Source organism: Notolabrus celidotus, chromosome 5, assembly GCF_009762535.1.
Source record: "Notolabrus celidotus isolate fNotCel1 chromosome 5, fNotCel1.pri, whole genome shotgun sequence".
In the NCBI taxonomy this organism is placed as follows: Eukaryota; Metazoa; Chordata; class Actinopteri; order Labriformes; family Labridae; genus Notolabrus; species Notolabrus celidotus.
In genome coordinates, this window is record NC_048276.1 from 37,507,345 (window position 1) to 37,527,549 (window position 20,205).

Below are 20,205 nucleotides of genomic sequence, written 5' to 3' on the forward strand. Positions count from 1 at the left end.
GGAAGTTATCTATAACAGATTAATTGAGTCAGCATTGTACAGATGTACTTGTGCACTTGTCACATTGATCAATTATTCAGGAGTTTTCTGGGCTATCAAAGAAAATTTGAATCAGAAAAAAATAGCCCTGCACAATCATTTAATTTCTAAGAATTATATGGATGTTAAACTGACTTTGAGTTGTGACAACATAATTTTTTCCTTTAGTACTGTTTGCAAGAAGAGATCAATGAGAGGTATTTTTGTATTATGATTCCTCAAAAAATGCAACAAAAAAAACAATAAAATCAGATAAATTGAATAATTCTTAATTGTAAAATAAATCTTTTTTTCTTTTTTAGAGTTTTTTAAATGTTGTAGGTTTTTTGGTTTTTTTTTTTATTATTTAAAAATGTTTAAAAGCAAGAAAAGCTGAAGTCCCTAGCCTGCATATGACATCCTGTAAAACCGCTTGGATGAAGTTTGAAATTTAAATTTAAGACCCAATTTGAGACCCATTTTTCCCAAAGAGTAATTATTATTGTTATTTGGAGGTAATTTGTCTTATATTATCATTGAATAGTGTAGAATATTTTCATTTGAGGGTTAAGGAAGTTATCAATAACAGATTCATGGAGTCAGATTCAAGATGTACTTGTGCACTTGTCTCATTTATCTATTATTTGGGAGTTTTCTGGGTTCATAAAATACATTTTAGATTAAAAAAAAAAAAAGACCAGCATTCTCATTTCATTGCTAGGAATTAAATTAATGTAAAACTGACTTAGGGGTGTAACAACAGAAATTATTCCTTTATTTCTGTTAGCAAGCAAATATCAATGAGAGGTATTTTTGTATTATGATACCTCAAAAAATGCAACAAAAAAACCAATAAAATCAGATAAATTGAATAATTCTTAATTGTAAAATAAATCTTTTTTTCTTTTTTAGAGTTTTTTAAATGTTGTTGTTTTTTTTTTTTTGTTTTTTTTTATTATTTAAAAATGTTTAAAAGCAAGAAAAGCTGAAGTCCCTAGCCTGCATATGACATCCTGTAAAACCGCTTGGATGAAGTTTGAAATTTAAATTTAAGACCCAATCTGAGACCCATTTTTCCCAAAGAGTTATTATTATTGTTATATGGAGGTTATGTGTCTTATGTGATCATTGAATAGTGTAGAATATTTTCATTTGAGGGTTAAGGAAGTTAGCAATAACAGATTCATGGAGTCAGCTTCAAGATGTACTTGTGCACTTGTCACATGGATCAATTATTCGGGAGTTTTCTGAGTTTATCAGAGAAAATTTGAATTAAAAAAGGGACCAGCCTAATTATTAAATTGCTAGAAATTCAAATTATTTCTATTTGCAAGAAGAGATCAATGAGAGGTATTTTTTCATTTTAATTCCTCAAAAAATGCAACAAAACCCCAATAAAATCAGATAAATTGAATAATTCTTAATTGTAAAATATAAATCCTTTTTTTTTTTTTTTTTTTAGAGTTTTTAAATGTTGTTGTGTTTGTTTGGTTTTTTTTTTTTTCAATATTTAAAAATGTTTTAAACAAATAAAAGCTGAAGTCCCCAGTCTGAATAAGACATACTGTAAAATTGCTTGGTTAACTTTTGAAATTTGAATTTAAAATCAAGTTCAAGACCCCATTTTTCCCGCAGAATGATTAATAATATATTGAGTTAATGTGCCTTACATGATCACTGAATAGTGAAGAATATTTTCATTTGAGGGTTAAGGAAGTTATCTATAACAGATTAATGGAGTCAGCTTCAAGATGTACTTGTGCACTTGTCACATTGATCAATTATTCAGGAGTTTTCTGAGTTTATCAAAGAAAATTTGAATCAGAAAAAAAAATAGCCCAGCACAATCATTTATTTTCTAAGAATTGTATGGATGTTAAACTGACTTTGGGTTGTGACAACATAATTTTTTCCTTTAGTACTGCAAGAAGAGATCAATGAGAGGTATTTTTATATTATGATTCCTCAAAAAATGCAACAAAAACCCAATAAAATCAGATAAATTGAATAATTCTTAATTGTAAAATAAATCTTTTTTTCTTTTTTAGAGTTTTTTAAATGTTTTTTGTTTTTTTTGTTTTTTTTTTATTATTTAAAAATGTTTAAAAGCAAGAAAAGCTGAAGTCCCTAGCCTGCATATGACATCCTGTAAAACCGCTTGGATGAAGTTTGAAATTTAAATTTAAGACCCAATTTGAGACCCATTTTTCCCAAAGAGTAATTATTATTGTTATTTGGAGGTAATTTGTCTTATATTATCATTGAATAGTGTAGAATATTTTCATTTGAGTGTTAAGGAAGTTATCAATAACAGATTCATGGAGTCAGCTTCAATATGTACTTGTGCACTTGTCACATTGATAGATTATTTGGGAGTTTTCTGGGTTCATAAAATACATTTTAAATTAAAAAAAAAAAAAAAAGACCAGCATACTCATTTCATTGCTAGGAATTAAATTAAAGTTAAACTGACTTTGGGGTGTAACAACAGAAATTATTCCTTTATTTCTGTTAGCAAGTAGAGATCAATGAGAGGTATTTTTGTATTATGATTCCACAAAAAATGCAACAAAAAACCCCAATAAAATCAGATAAATCGAATAATTCTTCATTGTAAAATATAAATCTTTTTGAAATTTAAATTTAAGACCCAATTTGAGACCCATTTTTCCCAAAGAGTTATTATTATTGTTATATGGAGGTAATGTGTCTTATATGATCATTGAATAGTGTAGAATATTTTCATTTGAGGGTTAAGGAAGTTATCAATAACAGATTCATGGAGTCAGCTTCAAGATGCACTTGTGTCTAATTTATCTATTATTTGGGAGTTTTCTGGGTTCATAAAATACATTTTAGATTAAAAAAAAAAAAAAAAAAAAAGACCAGCATTCTCATTTCATTGCATTGCTAGGAATTAAATTAATGTTAAACTGACTTAGGGGTGTAACAACAGAAATTATTCCTTTATTTCTGTTAGCAAGCAGAGATCATTGAGAGGTATTTTTGTATTATGATTCCTCAAAAAATTTAATTCAAAAGAAATTCAAAAAATAAAATAAATCTTAATTGTTCTCTTCTTTTATTTTTTAAGAATCAAGAAAGGTTTATTGCCAAGTGAGCTCGCACACTTTTAATTAATTTAATGTGGTGAATGGAACACTTGTACTTAACAAGACAGTAAGGACAATTGCACCTAAAAAACTAAACTAAAAATTCTAGATAAAAATAAAAATATTATCTGTACAAAGAAAGATATAGAACTACTTTTAAAGACATGAATAAGTTAGCCTAAGCCAGAGTGTACATTTGGTTGATGAATATAATAATAAACACATTATGTTATGAATGAAATGACAGTATTGCACATTTTTACAGATATTTAAATGTTGTTGTTTTTTATTTCTTCATTTGTTTGAATATTTTTTTAGCCAAGAAAAGCTGAAGTCCCCGGCCTGCATAGAGACATTCTGTAAAATCGCTGTGGTAAGGTTTGAAATTTAAATCTGACCCAGATACAGAGAGAATTTTATTACATTAGGACTGTCCATTCACGCTGCCAGGGAGCGCGCATGATCGTCCGTGCCGGCGCGCATGTCTGAACAGGTGAGCGCGCACAGCTGCCTGGTCGCTCTCGGGGGCTTGACAGATGGAGTTGGTTTGACTCGGAGTCTCGGCTGATCACACTTTAGGGAAACAGGAAGAAATTCACATTTTAAACTCTGCAATGACAGGTGAACAGACTGAACATGGAGAAAACTCAACGAACTCGGTGAGCGCAAAGGATGATGGGACCAATATTAACATGACAAGTGACATGTTTGTCTGAATGCCTGAGAAACTAACGTGAACACTAACCCCTCTGTGGTCTGAATGCCAATCCGTACTAAAGATCCACAGCTTTAAACTCCACTAGAAATATTTAGAAAGGACTACTTATTACTTTCACCATTACTTATGCTGCTTCTTATCTGCTCGTTTTTACAAGCTGCTCTCTTCTTGGCTAAATTAATTACTACCTACTAAAATACAGTTTAAATAACATTTTAACCTCACTTCCATTCATTCATTTATTTATTTATTTGGAACATTTTAAGAAGACAAAATAACAGCACACTTAATGTAAAGTTTCCTTTTATAACCAATGTGTTTGAAGAGGGTGCAGCCCAAAGTGATGAATTACCAAATACTTATGTTCCCTATTTTCCTTCATATTGAGCCTTAACTTCACATTTTTATGTCATAGGACGCATGACTTATCAGTATAATCCTTTCAGAAGCTTAAAAGTGTAAAGATATATTTGATTATATTTAGTTTTGGCTTCCCAGGAAGAATTCAACTCATTATTAGGGAGTCCAAAAGTAGCTTTTAAGTCATTATTAGCTCTAGATACTCCATTGCTTTACCAGCAGGCCTTCCTCACTAATACTCTAACAGACAGTCCACTATGTTGGATCTTGCTCATGGTCAGGGTCTACACACAGCAGTAAATATGTGTAGTGTTTACATTTTTTGTGGGAAAAGTTATGTTTAATTCTGTTTTCTGGTCAGTATTGTCAAGGGAGGGGTGTGTGTGCACATGAGAGAGAAAAAGGGAGAGAGAGAGAGAGAGACCCAGTGCCTTTGTCAGTCAGTTCTGGTGGCATGGTGAGTGGAATGATAAACAGAGGCCTGAGGTATCCATGTCATAGACTAAAATAGAGGCTAACCAAGGGGGTCTCAGATAGCCCCTGGACTCCATATAAGTATGGTCAGCCTGCGCTTGGCCTCTTGTGTGTGTGTGTCAGAGAGATGCCCTGACTGTCCACCTGCTGTTGGGGAAGCAGGCTTATTATAGCGCCTCTCACTCAGCAGACCTGTGTGTTATTCCTTCTGAGCACTTCATGTTTCCGTCGACATGGTCAAAACAGAGGAAGGCCTGTGAGGGTTTGTGTTTACTTGGATGAATGTGATGGATAACATGATGTGGACATGAAGTGGCACACAGTTTTATGAACCAAGCATCAAAACTTTTGAAAGAAGCTCAAGTTTATTAAACATGTAACCATAACAAAGATACATGAGAGTATATTCAACTGTTTTTTTGAAGCTTCAGGATAGGAGAATACTTAATCCTACAATAACTTTATTTATCCCATAGGGGGGGATATTGGATTTTAGGCAGTTTTACATAAAAACAGATTAAAAACAACATGCAAACATTACATTAAAATTGTACAAAAATCTTAAATCTAAAATAAGATTTAAAATAAATACAGAAGAATTAAAAATAACCTGAGAACATATGATGAGACAGTCAGGATTTCTAGATGGAACAAACCCAAAAAGATGACACCAAAACAAAAACAGACTGTTTTATAGTTTAATAAGGTTTCAGATTGGATGACAAACTTTGGATAGCAGCTAGTTTTTTAAAGGGAGGCTCAGACATAATATCTTCATGATGATATTTTGTCATTCTGGCTCATGCTGTAGTCATATTGCTGGCGCTATGTATCAATATCTTAATTTAGAAATAAATCAGGGCTGTAAACAGATTTTTCTTCCAATCTGACTCACACTGTGACTTCAGGACTCCTGATGTTGTTGTTAATGAAATCTTCACCTTTTAGAGGCATCTTTATTTCTTCTGTGCATCAGATATTATGATTTATTGTTATTGAATGTCTTGCACTTTTTTCAATTAGCACAGACTTGCTGTATCACGATACAGTTTGAAGTTTGAAGTTTTTATTGTGTCATGCATACGATCATATGCCCAGCTCGCATGGGTCCAGGGTCACAGTGTACAGTACGATCATTCCTTGTAAGGAAACTGAGGGAGAAAATGACAATAGAATAAAAGAAAATTATAAAAATAAAAAGCACAATAATTAAAGAGACTATCTTGTCTTCTTTTCCAGGCTTCTAATACAAAATTAGCAAGTTTAAACACGTCAAAATGAAACATCTGTCCACTACAATATTTCAGGCTTTTTACAGGAAATTTGTTGAAACAATAACTCTCTGAGGTCATCATAATTTGTACAGTGCAAAAGAAAATGGGACTCTGTTTCCACTTCATTTAAATCACACATCTCACAGTCTGTTTTCTTCTGGGATATTTTTGAATCAACCGACCTCAATGGCCAGAGGAAGACCAGATCTTAACTGTGCAACCAAAGATCTTTGGCTTCTAGATATAAGTGTTATCATAGGCAAGGTGTTGTGCATCATATCGTGTCGCTTTGCATTGCATCATATCCTATCATCTCATATCTTCTCGTCTCACCTGCCGTGTCATGTCAGGTCATGTCAGGTCAGGTCAGGTCAGGTCGTACATCACTTAGTATTATTCCTGTGATTATCAAAATAATTTAGAAATGACTGCTCAGATTATTATCAGTTAATCAAAGCTTTAGCATTCAGCTACACTACCAGTAAAAAGTTTGGACACACCTTCTCATTCAATGGTTTTTATTTATTGTAATTATTTTCAACATTGTAGATTAATACTGAAGACATCAAAACTATGAAATAATCTGGTTTTGCCATAATCTGGATTACAACAGTAGTCAAATAGGACTATCCATTGTGTACTAACCCTACCTCTGAACAACACAACTGATGGTCTCAAACACATTAAGAAGGCAAGTCATTCTACAAATGAACTCTTGACAGGGCTCATGTTCATTAGAAACCATTCCAGGAGACCACTTCATGAAGCAGACTGAGAGAATACCAAGAGTGTGCAAAGCTGTCATGAAGGAAAAAGGGGGCTACTTTACAGAATCTAAAATATAAAACAGATTCTGCTTTGTTTAACATTTTTTGGTTCATTCAATAATTCCATATATGTTCTTTCATAGTTTGGATGTCTTCAGTATTAATGTACAGTGTTTACAATCATTACAATAAATACAAACCCTTGAATGAGAAGGTGTTTCCAAACTTTTGGCTGGTAGTGTAGATCGCTTAGCTTTGCAGAAAGAGTTAGCCTGACAACTTTGTCCTCCTTCTTCTAGCACTTATAAAGCTAACTTAATAACACTCAACACAATGTTTGTTTGATTCATTTCAAGGATGAAGTGTGAATGTTCTAATTTGCAGTTTCATGAGGTTTAACTTGCTGGACTGCTTCTTTGCTTGGATCACTATCATCCTTCCTCCTCCTGCTGGTTGCTTACAGGACGTCAGAGTGGTGTCTGTCTCTGTTTGAAATCTAGATTAGAAGGCATATCAGCAATATTTTAGAACCTTTATGTGTTTCTTTGAACACTGCACCCAGCTATCATGATGACCTCATAGTCATGGCCTGGCAGACTGTCCGTCGGATGTTTGTCCTTCAGCTCCAGATTTACCAATGTGGGTCACAGGCTAAAAGTGAGACCGTGAGTGCGCCATGAACTATTATCATCAGCTGCCACATTGTTGCCTGCTTGTTCCAGTGCCTCATTGTGGGGCAAAGTGGACTACAGGGCAACTCTTTTAGGGGGGAGAGGTGGGAGATTTACCAGTTAAAACTAGCGTTAAAGATGAGTTACACAGGTTAGTTTGATTATAGGAAAGAAAAAGGGTTAAAGACGAGCTAATAAGATAAGATAAGATACTCTTTTATTCGTCCCACAACGGGGACATTCATGGAGTTACAGCAGCAAACAAGAAGGTGTACAGTACAAGAATTTAACAAGAATATATATTTGGAAAAAAAATGTCTATCAGAGACAACAGCTTGGCCATAATCCTCCTGTCAGCCACCACCTCCACAGGGTCCAGGACTGAGCTGGCCTTCTTCACCAGTGTGTTCAGTCTTGCTCTCCTGTATCCTGTCCGCCCACAGCAGGTGAAATCCTTCCAATGTGGCGTTTGTGTCCGATGTTAGCTCTGTTAGCATGATGCTACTCTGGTGCTGGGTTAGCTCGTCCACCTTATCGTAGTTATATCTCACATTCCCCATAACGGTGGGTGGAAGGACAGGTCGATGTCATCTTTTTTAGCTTGTACCTCAGTACCAGCACGACACAGGAACAAAAATAGTAAAAACACCACTGCAAACGTAAGGCAAGGCAGGCAAGGCAAGGCAGCTTTATTTGTATAGCACATTTCATACACGAGGGCAACTCAATGTGCTTTACATTAAAACATTACAAGCATTGGAGACATTCAGACAGGCATAAAAGAACATAATTAAAATGACAAATATGATAAAACAGAAAAGAAAAGGAAAATTAGAAATATATTAAAAATTACATTAAAATTTTAATTTAAAGTGAGTTAAAATGAGCTAAGATAGGAAGGCAGTGTCAAATAAAAAGGTCTTAGTCTTTAAAAGAGGTGAGAGTTGGAGCAGACCTGCAGCTTTCAGGGAGTGTGTTCCAGATATGTGGTGCATAATGACTAAACGCTGCTTCACCATGTTTCCTTCTGACTCTTGGGACTGAAAGCAGACCAGTACCTGATGACCTCAGAGGTCGAGGTGGTTCATAAAGTAGTAGCAGATCAGCAATGTATTTTGGGTCTAAACCATTCAGTGCTTTATAAACCATCAGCAGGTTTTAAAGTCTATTCTCTGACAGACAGGAAGCCAGTGTAGAGATCTAAGAACTGGAGTGATGTGGTCTACTTTGTTGGTCCTTGTTAGGACTCGAGCAGCAGCATTCTGTATGAGCTGCAGCCGTCTGATGGACTTTTTAGGGAGTCCTGTAAAGACCCCGTTACAGTAGTCTAGTCTGCTAAAGATAAGCCAGTTTGGTGTCCATGGCCAACAAAAGAGTCATTAAAAGTCATGACAGGCTCCAAATACAAAGAGAACTAAACAGGTGTGAAAAAAAGTCAAAAAAAGAACAACAAAGAGAGAGCTGCTGCAACAAGCAGCCACTCGAGAGGCGCTAAGCAACAAAGCAATTGTGCCTGTTGAACCCATACTGTACCCAATTTATAGCCAACCTGGGTTTCAGCTTTGGTCAGACCATTCGGGAATCAAATGGTGATTTGAGAGGTGAAAAAGAACCACGTTGGCTGAATCAGTATGCAGGGGATCAAAGGATAAAATGATGTTTTTGACTTTCTATTTTCCTTCCCCTCAGCAGAACGAAAGGCTGATCAACCAGCTGAAGGAGATCACTGGCATCCAGGACCCACAGATCCTCTACAAGGCCTTGAATGTAAGAACCCAGATCCCACCATGAGCTGGGGGTCCTGCCAGAAGCAGCTGCATTGTTTATTTGAATGTAGCAATGATAAAAGCTTGTTAATGCCAATTCAAATCCAGAAACTGTTGCTTTAGAGAGAAATTAACTTAAAAACAAAAACAAAGTCCAGCTGTGAAGTAGTGATGCATTAGATGTTAACATTAGCCGGTAGAGTGAGAGAACAGGGTGTTTGGGGACTTATATTTTTAGAGCTCATAATGCTGTAAGCACTAATGAGTGTTAATAGAATTGTTTCCTCAAGAGAACATAATTTTCTGTACAAAGGTATGTGGCTATCCATCAGGAGGGCCATGCTGCTTGTTAGTGGGGTAAAAAAAACAACAGCCATTGCAGTTCTTAGAGAGTAATTAATGTTTAAGAAACTCTCTTTGATTGCATTAAAGCTCCCCCAAGGGTGCCAAATGTCCACTCAAGCACACTGTCTAAGTTTGAAACACAACTGCGAACAAAGAAATCCCCAGGAGCCTGAATTTAAAGGAACCTCATTAAAGTACTGACAGACAGTACAATAAACAGTCTATAGCTGAGGGTGTTACAGACGTCATCCAAACCTGTTCTAGGCAGACAGAGACGCAGCAGGAGCTCACAGGTTTCTATGTGCTCTTAATTAATCCAGTCTGCCACTGTGTTTCTGATGTTTCTGATGTTTTTCAATGTTTGATGTATTTTCATCCGCCCGTGTTACTTATTATGTTCCTGTGCTAAATGATGTTACTGCATATTTTATATACTCTATAAATATTCAGGATATCTCCTCTTATCTTTCTCTTGTAGGCCAGTCAGGGTGACATTGGACATGCTGTTGGACTGCTGACAACCCAGCCTGCTGAGGTTCAGGATCCTGGAGAACAACAACAGTCAGGGACCTCTGCAGAGGCTTGGGAGGGCCAGAAAGGTACACTGACTAAAACAAAATCAAGTTCTTTTCTTTTTTAAGTTATATTCTTGGGGGATTTTTGCCTTTAATCGATAGGACAGCTGAAGAGAGACAGGAAATGTGGGGAGTAGAGAGTGGGGGAGAACATGCAGTAAATGGTCGAGACTGGGATCGACCTGCGACCTCTGCGACAAGGGCTATAGTCTCTGTATATGGGGCAGAGCTTAGACCACTAGGCCAACGGCACCCCACAAAATCAAACACTTACTGCAGTTTTTTGAGTATTGGAAAAATCACACATATCACAGACATCAAACTTCCAACTCACAGAGGTTTGATTTTTGAGAGTTTTGCAATGCAAATGTGGGTAATTGTGCATACTTTCAAATAGTCTTTGTTGGTGCCCTGTCGTAGGGCACCAACTTAGTGCCAGGAGTAGAAAGTAGAGAGACATGACCGTAGCTTCTGAGGCTGCTACACGCTCGCTAAACAATACTCAAACATCAACGGACTTGTGAGCACTGCCTCAGAGGCACACTGATGCTTTTCCTTTTGAAAGTAGCGACCTTTAGCTTTCATACATCAGTGTCCGTGGTTGAATTGTTTGTTCCTCTGTTGGTTTTAATTCAGAAACCAGACGGTTCGTTTTTACACTTTGAAAACTGAACAACCTTCTGCTGACCTTTAAAGGTTATCAGGAATTATGACAAGGGAAGAAAGGATTGTTAACCACATAGAGGAAAGATTATTTTATAATGAGCTATGCAACTTGTTGGTCAAATTGAAAATGAAATAGCTGATATTAAAATTGTGGGGTCTTAGTTATCCACCATCTTATCATTTATAATACCCCTACTATTTGGTCTTTATATCACTTTAATTTTAGCCCCTGGTAAATCTCTAATTGTAAATATTCTGTGCTTCTGTATTATTTTAAATTTTTTGGATTGTTCAGTTTTTATTTCTTATTTTATTTGTGTTTACTGTTAATACTCTAGTATCATTCTTTAATGTTTAAGAGCAACTATGAATAGATTTCCCCCAGGATAAATAAAGTTCTGATTCTGATTCTGATTCTGATTCTGATTCTGATGTTGTTGGTGTCCTCAGACCTTCCTAAAGATGAACTACAGGCAGCCATAGAGCTCAGCCTGCAGGAGTCCCACAATGCCCAGGAAGAGGAGAGAGAACTCAACAGGTACCACAGAGCTATTTCCTACAGAGCACGTTTTTACTGCTGACTTTCTTTAACTTTAACAGGACAGAGAGTTCAACAAAGTAACACTTTTATGAGTTCTTGCTTTAATATGTGTAATTTGACTGCAGAGCTCTTGAGGCCAGTGCAGAGGAGAATGCAGCGAGGATGAAGAGGAAGAGATGTGAAGCCCAGAGTGAGATGTGCAGCCCTGCAGACTGGATCCGTCAGGACGACTGGCCCGTGGGCATTCGTAATGTTGGAAACACCTGCTGGTTCAGTGCCGTCATTCAGGTGAGAAAGAGGAGGAGCATGAGAGATTCACTGTCTGACTGGTTACAACAAACTGATGTGACTCTTTACAGAGGAAAGATTAGAATACATTATTTACAGTTATAAGCTCTAATCATAGACTGTATAAAACATGGACGTAGTCTCTGTGACGTCACCAATCTGTTTTTAAAGCGTTGTTTTCAGGGCCATTGGCTCCGACTGAGACTTAGGAATCATAAAAGTTATACATGAAATATCTTTTTAATAACAATTATTTTAAATGTTTTCTCAATAAAACAGTAACTAGGAAGTACCATGTAAAGATTGGCAAACTTTATCTTCTTCTGGGGGAAAATGTTTTTCATTAGGGTCGGGCAATGTGGGAAAAATATTGTATCATTATTTTCCTATGGCAGGATCACGATCTGGGTTTCATCACACTTCTTTTTCATGTTGTTCTTAAGACTTGTCTGACCAGCAGACAACAATTTAAGAACAAAATAATTATTTTCCTGAGTTCTGAACAATTTTTATGCACCAAATTTTGCCTTTTCTGTACAATTTCATAATTTTGATCTTGTCTTGTGTCCTCGTTTGTGTCTTCTGACTTTTTAGTGTTCTTCAAGAACATTTTCACATCATGATGAAAACATTAATTTAAAAACCTGTCAACTTTAAGAGTTCTTGTGTTTCTTCTTTATTGCCGTCTTGCAAAATTCCCTGTGCTCTGGCTTTAGACAGGCAGTCCATATGAAGCTTTTTGAGATGTTTCTGGATTGACTTTAGTTTTGATTCAGCGCTTAAAAGAAACTGCAAATGTACAGAGGATTCAGAAGGTGATTCATTTCTGTCCTATAATTAACACAATTTAAGATGGAAGCTTGGGGCTACAGTGTTCCTGCCTGTCAATTAAGTCAGCTGTGCCTCTCATTGGAAGACTCGTAATCTCAATATCTTCATAATTGCTGCGTTAAATAAAAATTCACCCGCCATACAGTGTGTGCTGATCAAGACATGAGCTATCCAGACTACACTAATCTTTTGAACCAGGCTATAAACATGTTTATTTCTGCTGTAAAGATCGGCTCTTTTGAATTGGTGTGTATGTAGTTTCAGGTACTTCCGGGTCCAGCCTCAAGCAGATCCTCAATGAACTGCAGTTTTTAGCACTTCCACATTGGACTCATATTTTTAGACCGGAGGTTGCCGCTTGGCTTTAATGCATGACCCCTATTTGTTAAGCACAGCCTCCATTTTCACAGAATGAATAAGACTAAAGCAGGAGCTTGGCTGACCTTTGGATTACAGGCGATAATAACAGTACCTGCCACCATGCTTCAGTCCCTACGTAACCACACATTTAGCTTGGTGTGAACACACTGCACTTTACTGCCTGTTCTGATAAGGTATTCTATAGTTTTGCCCTCCTTTTTAACAGTACAGATCCATCACATATTTTGGGAGCTGTCTGAAATAAATGTCTTATTTATGTAGCTTCCTTGCAGCTGTTTGAATCTTGTGAAAATGAAATGGCCCAATTTAGGTCAGATGATGTTGCAGAAGCATACAGATCTGTTTGTGTTTAGTGTGGATCTATATCCTGTCTTTGACTGTAGAAGCCCGGTGCAAACAGCACAAGAAGTTTTTGTTACATGTGTCATATGTTAAATGTACTCCAGGAAACAAAGTCAAGGTACAAAGATAATGCAGCTGCACTGTGCGTGCCTTCGTAGATATGCCTGTTCAATGCACCAGACACCCTCTAAGTGTCCACTCACTCTAACAGTGTCTCACGTGTTTGCTGTTAAAACTTAAAATAGCTCTCACTCGGTTCCACAAACATTTTGTAGCCTTTGGGTTTCTCTTCCATCACCATGTTTGCAGTCAATTGTTCAATTTGCATTTAGCCCTTTAACATGACGTTAATTTTGCCCCAATTGCAAATGAGGTTGATTTATCAGCCATCTTGTGCATGACCTGGTTAGCAATTATTCAAGGTTAATTTTAGACGGACAACAGAAACAGATAGCTTTACTATCATCTTTTTGACTGATACTATACCATCCTAATCCAGAAATCCAAACCAGCTGTAAGAAAAGATTTCATTGTGGACGTATTTCTGTTAAATGAGTACACCCATATTTTTCTCCAAGCTCCAAATTCTATTAGACCTCCATCCAGGACTGAATTGAGTCAGGCCTATCAGGTGGCTCGGCAGAAACTGGATCTCATTGAGATGCGCGGGCTGCTTTGATAATTAAATAGCAGAGATGTGGTGATGGAGCGATGGTCTACCTCTGAGCCTTAAATGGACAGAGAGAACTCTGATTGCTTGGCTCGGTTGAGCTCAGATACACTTCTGCATTGATTTTGAAATTGAGCCCGCAGAGAGGATAGTGGTTATTATCTGGGAATAAAAATGTGGGAAAGCAGCAGTGTTATTTGAACAGAAACGTACAAATGATCATTTGCTTCCTCTTCTTTTTCACCGGTGTTTACTATAATTAAACGTATTGTTGTAGACTCAACGCAGCCCGACTCCTGATAAAGCCGTCTCCATTAAAAAAAGTAATTGTGCTATCAGACTGAGGCTGAGTGACCACATGACGCAGTTGTCAGCTCATGTTCCTCCTGTTATCCTTTGTGGTATAAATTACAGTAAAACTGAGATAAGCTGTAATTGAATTTCCTATTCAGGTGGAAATATATATGAAGATATTCATAAGTGCTCCGAGGCTCCACTCACCCCCACACATGACACACCGCATCGGAGTCACTGACGGTCACTAATGCATTTAGTTTATCATTGGAAACAGAAGCGTCTCATGAAAAGTGCCAATGTTTATGTGCTTCAATATTAAATGAATGATACTTTAAACATTTTAGAGTTTCTAAAACACTCATATCTGTGTTGTTTCACTGTAGGTAGATTCACTAGCAAGGACCACGCCACACAAGGATATAAGTTGAACATTTAATGAATTAGTTGTGCGTGGTGTGCCCAGCAGAAGGAGACTCAGGATGGGGGTTCCGTCTCAGCGTTATCCTGCCGGAGCTGATCTTGACCCGGGTTGTACCTGGAAGTAGACAGGGCATAGAAGGAGCGAGCACGAGTTGAGTAGGAGAGGACAAGGAAATAGGTTAAGTGCAGTAGAGTAAGGTGAGGGAGGGTGGGTTGAAGAATCACGGACAAGCAGTTGGAGTAGGCTGGCTACGTTTAAGAAGGCTTGTCAGGTGATTGAGGGTGTGGTTTAGGCGTGGTCCTGCTCCCGAATCTAAGTTAACACCTTAACTTCATTTATTATTTGATTGTATTTGTTGTATCTATTTGTGCTTAGAGCAAATATTGATATCTTATTTATATGACTCAGCATCTCGCTGTGCTGATTTTAAGCTGCATTCTAATAGTATGTGATAAATATCCACTAATGGAAGCAGATTTGATTGAAACTAGTCAAACTAAGTTTCAACTCTATTTAAAAATTATTCATTTCAACTTTAAAATCTTGCATTTATTATATTTTACACATTGAATTAATGAAATATTTGGGCTTAGGGTGTGGTCAGAGTAAAATAAGCAAATCAGACACACAGATTAGAAAGGGAGCAAGACATATTTAAATTATCTGTTGAATTTTAACAGTGAACTTAGTCCCTAAACCTAACCTTTGGGCTTACTCGAAATGTATTCCCTTGCCCGAACCCTTACCCTAACCCTAACCACTCAGGTCCCGATCTACTAAAGGTTTGCGTGTATAAAAACACGTGCAAACTTGATAGCGCACACAAAGCAGATTTACTAACCGGGAGCACCGAGGATTGCGTCTTTCAAATGAGCAAAATAGCACTCGCTATCCATTTAGTGTGTTTGCCTTCATGAATATGCAGAACACATGTAGATCATCAGAACGTGCAAAATACTGGGAGGAGGAGATGCAAATGTAATCATTTAGCACACGCAATGTGATTTATCAAACCCTGAAGCAGATAGCGAGCGCTGTTTTTGGCTGACATGGCTGCGGTCACTGTAAAGCTCATCATAACTTTACAACATGCCCACAACAGCGGGGCTTACAAGCATTACTACAGTTTTTACACACAGTTATGTCTTTTTGAAGTCAATCAAACAGACATGAAGTCTAACAAACCAAGAGAACAACACAAATAAATGAATAAAACAACACAAATTCAAAGCAGTTCAGCACCACGGATAGCGACCGCGTCATTCTGACACCCACTTTAACTTTTTCATATAATGAGAGCACAGTAGGTCACTGTATCAACAGATATACAGTTTAGTAAGATTGGCGCAGCAGCCCACATCTTCACATACAAACACAAAATCAATATGAAGTACTCGGCCTACTCACCACTGTTTGAAGGAGCCTTAAGCTCTGTGGACTTGTCCACGATGAGCTGTATGTTCATTTTCTTTGATCTGTCATTATCAATAGATATCATGACATGTCCACTCAGTCTCTCCTGTCCCACCGTGCTCATCAAGGGGTTTTTAGTTAGTTTTAACTTGGAGAATGAGCGCTCAGAAGGTGCAACGTTGATGGGAAGAGTAAAAAATAAAAGCAGGGACAGGCCTCATCAAATCGCTCTCTAAACTCCATCAAAACACTGATTGCGTTTTGGAGTAGAGTAGATGCGTTTATTTCATCGGCAGATCTTCTGTTTTTTCTCACATCATTCACCTTTTCACAGATGGCCTCCCAAATCCCGTTTCTAACGCTGAGATGTCTCTGCTGGAGTTCACCGATGTGTTTATTTCCCTCCTCCACAAAAACCTCCAACTCCATGTCTTCAAACTTCATTTATCGCTTAAGACCACTCTGTTCTCTCAAACTCTCCATGGTGACAGCACATGCAAAATCCTCATTAAAGTAGGGCGGTCTGCACCACTTTTGCACTTGTTATCATTTGCGCACGCAGTCATAGTAGATCACCTGCAACACGCCCAGAAATAACACGTGCAAAATTATTATTTGCACACGCAAATTAGCGCTCGTTATTTGGGATCTTAGTAGATCAGGCCCTCAGACTTTATGCCTAACCCTAACCCTTAGTGTTTGTCAGTGGACTGAGTCCCTGAACCTAACCCTTCATGTAAAACTCTGAACTATTATTAAGCCACCCTTTTTGTTGTTTTACTGTTTATGTTTACAATCCTGCCCAGTCGACTGTTTTAATTTTGACCTGAGTCTTCTGTCCAAAGATCATCCAAAAGCTAAGAAGCTGTTAGAATAATTCATCAAAACGTACCAAGGCTTTGAAAGAGTTGCCAATAAGTATCATTAGACTTTCTAACATGACCGCAAAGTAATGAATGTCTACTACCAGGGTAGACACACTATGTACTGTACTTGAGTTAAATAATGGAGTAGTGGTTCTTAGTTTCTCATTTTTTCTTACCTGCATTTATTACACATACAAAAATGAAAGTTGGACAGCCTGAAATGTTAAATATAATCAGCACAGGTGAAGCATTCATTGTTGATCAAGGAGCTTTTCACATTTTGTGTATGATTTTGATTCTCCTGACATCTTCCCTAGTCATCCCATCAGGTGACTTCTTTAATTAAGATCTACTAAAACCATAAATGAGCTCCCACATCTGTCCTTCACTGACGGCTACATAAATAAAGCGCTCTTGTTTTGTTTTTGTGTTGCAGTCACTGTTTCACCTGCCCGTGTTCAGGAGGCTGGTTCTCAACTATCACCTGTCTGAGCGAGTTCTGGAGAAGTGTAAGAGCCATTCTGTGAGTAAACTACAGATATGTTTCCAACAAACAACAATTCAGCTTTCTCCACATGTCATTTTTACTCATACATGGATCTGACTGATACTTTGGATTTCCTGCTAACATATAACACTGATATGACATGATGTAGAAATGATAAAGTTTGACTCCAAGTCTGTCTTCACAGGACAAGAGGAACATAGCCTTCATGCAGGAGCTGCGTTGTTTGTTCGCCCTCATGCTGGGCTCCACTCGAAGGTTTGTGGATCCTTCTGCAGCCGTGGAGTTGCTGCGAGACGCCTTCAGGACCAGTGAGGCTCAACAGGTACGACCATTTCTCCTCTTCTGTTGAAAAACAGAAGAGGGTGGCTGTGGCTCAGTAGGCAGAGTCGGTCGTCTATCAATTGGAAGGTTGGCGGTTCGATCCCAGCTCCGGCAGTCACATGCCGAAGTGTCCTTGAGCAAGACACTGAACCCCAAATTGCTCCCTCTGTTGTTCAGAGGTGTGTGAATGTGTACGAATGAGATTAGCTAACACTGATGGTCCCATACTGTAGCAGCCTCTACCACCAGTGAGTGAATAGGTATGAATGGGTGAATGCGACAAGTAGTGTAAAAGCGCTTTGAGTGGTCAGAAAGACTAGAAAAGTGCTATATAAGTACAAGTCCACAAGTCCATCCAAACAACTGTTTAGAGGAAAGTGGCCGAATTAATCTGTTCAAGGTTTCACACTTAGAAGAAATACATGAAGAAGAAATACGCACTGTAAAATGAGATGATGCATCATAAGAAGAATCCTGTGAGCAGTACTTTTGTTAAATCGTGAATCGTAGCTGTGTCTGGAGAGAATCTTTTCACATCAAACTTGCTTGATGTTTTTATTTTGTCTTAGAATCTGTCACACTTAACATTTCAGCAACATGGAGTTAAATACACGTGGCCTTTTCTGAGCAAGTCGAGTCAAGTCTGTCTACCTTTGAGGTTAGCCTCTATGATTGGTCGTGTCTGCTCTGTGCTCTCTCTTTCTTTTCAATCTTGCTTGTATTCTCAGGAGGCGGTGAAGCCTTTGTTTCTGTTTGAGAGAATAAAAAGAGACACAGATTGTACCCGAACCCAAACATGCATCTTTCATAAACCAAGAAACAGACTGCCTCATGGAAAGAGAGAAAAATATATATTTATGAGACAAAATGTGACCTACACCGTGTTCCAAATTATTGTGCAAGTTACATTTTTGTGAATATTTTAAAAAACTATGTTAACAGTTGTTTTCACATATGTGAAGAAGTCAGATAGTGAATATATTTCTTCAACTGTGTGGTTAAAATGATGCTTTTCAAATTACGTTGGCTGTATTTTTAAATAAATGCAGAATCTGCAGAAATGAGCGTGACAAATTATTATGCAAGTTGGTGATAAGAGCATATAACTTGTGAAAATTAAAAACTAGGCACCGTTTTAAACGTTCTATTGATTGAAAATTATAATATTTACTACAACTCTATTCAAACTTCAACAAAAACAACAGTTTTCTTTACATTTGTTTACAAAATTAAAGTGTTAATGTCTTTGAAACATTTCAAATCTAAAGTGTTTCTCAAATGTCCGATATAACCTCCTTTTCTTTCAGTGAGGGTCAGAGGTCACTGTAAACTGATTTAGTTTCTGATGACTTCTCTGCTGACTCTGTGAGCTGCACCTTGTATGGCTTTCCAAAGATGCTCTTTGAGCTGTATTTCTCACCATCACTGTAAATTATCTCCTTTATTATTGACCACAAGTTCTCAGTTGGGTTGAGATCGGGTGAGCAGGCAGGCCAGTTCATGAGGCGATCATCTTTTGTATTTTCCTGCATGGAGGAAAAGACATTTGGCTAAAGTGAAGAAGATGCTAGTGTTCATGCATGACAATGCACCGTCACATGCCTCACGTTATCCCCAGGACAGGATGACATCTCAGGGATTTAAAGAGGATATATATATATATAGATTATATTTGACATGAGAGAAACCCTTTAGATTTTAAATGTGTCAGACATTAACAGTTTTATTTTGTACACAAATGTAAAGAAAACTGTTGTTTTTGTTGAAGTTTGAATACAGTTGTAGTAAATATTATTATGTTCAATCAATAGAATGTTTTTAAAGGTGCCTAGTTTTATTAATTTTATAAGTTATATGCTCTTATCACCAAATTGCATAATAATTTGGCACACTCATTTCTGCAGATTCTGCATTCATTTAAAAATACAGCTGAAAAACATCATTTTAACCACACAGTTGAAGAAATATATTCAATGTCTGACTTCCTAAGAAATTTGAAAACGACTGTTAACATAGTTTTTAAAATACTCACAAAAATACAACTTCCATTATAATTTGGAACAGTGTAAATATGAGAGTGCAGTCATGTCAGTGTAAGAGAATTGTTGAAACTCTTAGAAAACATAACATTTAGTCAAAATAGAAGCTACTTCTTCCTGTGAGAAAAATGAGGACATGTCCTAGGACCATATTGATGCTTTGACTTTACATCTTTCCTTTACGATTACAGCAAGAACAACTTCACATTTTCATCAACCAATCCAAAAGCTGATGAAGAACTGATTCATGAGGTTTCATTTTTCTCTGCAGGATGTCAGTGAGTTCTCCCACAAGCTGCTGGACTGGTTAGAGGATGCTTTTCAGCTTGCTGCCAAAGGAAAGTAAGTTTAACATTTGTTACATTAACCACCCTGACTCTTCTCTATTAGTTCTATGACTTCAATAATTATATTGGTGTGCTTTGATTTCAGTAACGCAGAAGACAAGAAACATAACCCCATGGTTCAGCTTTTCTACGGCACCTTTGTGACAGAAAGAAAACATGAAGGTTTGAGTTTGAACTTGGTTTATTGAAGATT

At 37.2% G+C, this 20,205-nt stretch overlaps 1 protein-coding gene across 5 annotated transcripts in view; it reads left to right on the forward strand.

Moving 5' to 3' along the window:
* The first annotated feature begins 3,567 nt into the window (after positions 1-3,567).
* usp28 (ubiquitin specific peptidase 28) overlaps positions 3,568-20,205 on the forward strand; it is a 40,738-nt gene continuing 24,100 nt past the window's right edge. The window contains exons 1-9 of one of the 5 annotated variants that reach the window (XM_034682901.1): positions 3,568-3,624; positions 9,085-9,162; positions 9,985-10,105; positions 11,198-11,285; positions 11,414-11,576; positions 17,234-17,320; positions 17,490-17,627; positions 19,937-20,007; positions 20,098-20,174. In XM_034682901.1, the coding sequence (XP_034538792.1) occupies positions 3,613-3,624; positions 9,085-9,162; positions 9,985-10,105; positions 11,198-11,285; positions 11,414-11,576; positions 17,234-17,320; positions 17,490-17,627; positions 19,937-20,007; positions 20,098-20,174 (835 nt within the window). In that variant the 5' untranslated portion in view covers positions 3,568-3,612. Of the gene's footprint in view, positions 3,625-3,648; positions 3,791-7,837; positions 7,842-9,084; positions 9,163-9,984; positions 10,106-11,197; positions 11,286-11,413; positions 11,577-17,233; positions 17,321-17,489; positions 17,628-19,936; positions 20,008-20,097; positions 20,175-20,205 lie in introns of those variants that run through there. The other 4 variants (XM_034682898.1, XM_034682900.1, XM_034682899.1 and 1 more) reach the window with 4 other exon arrangements.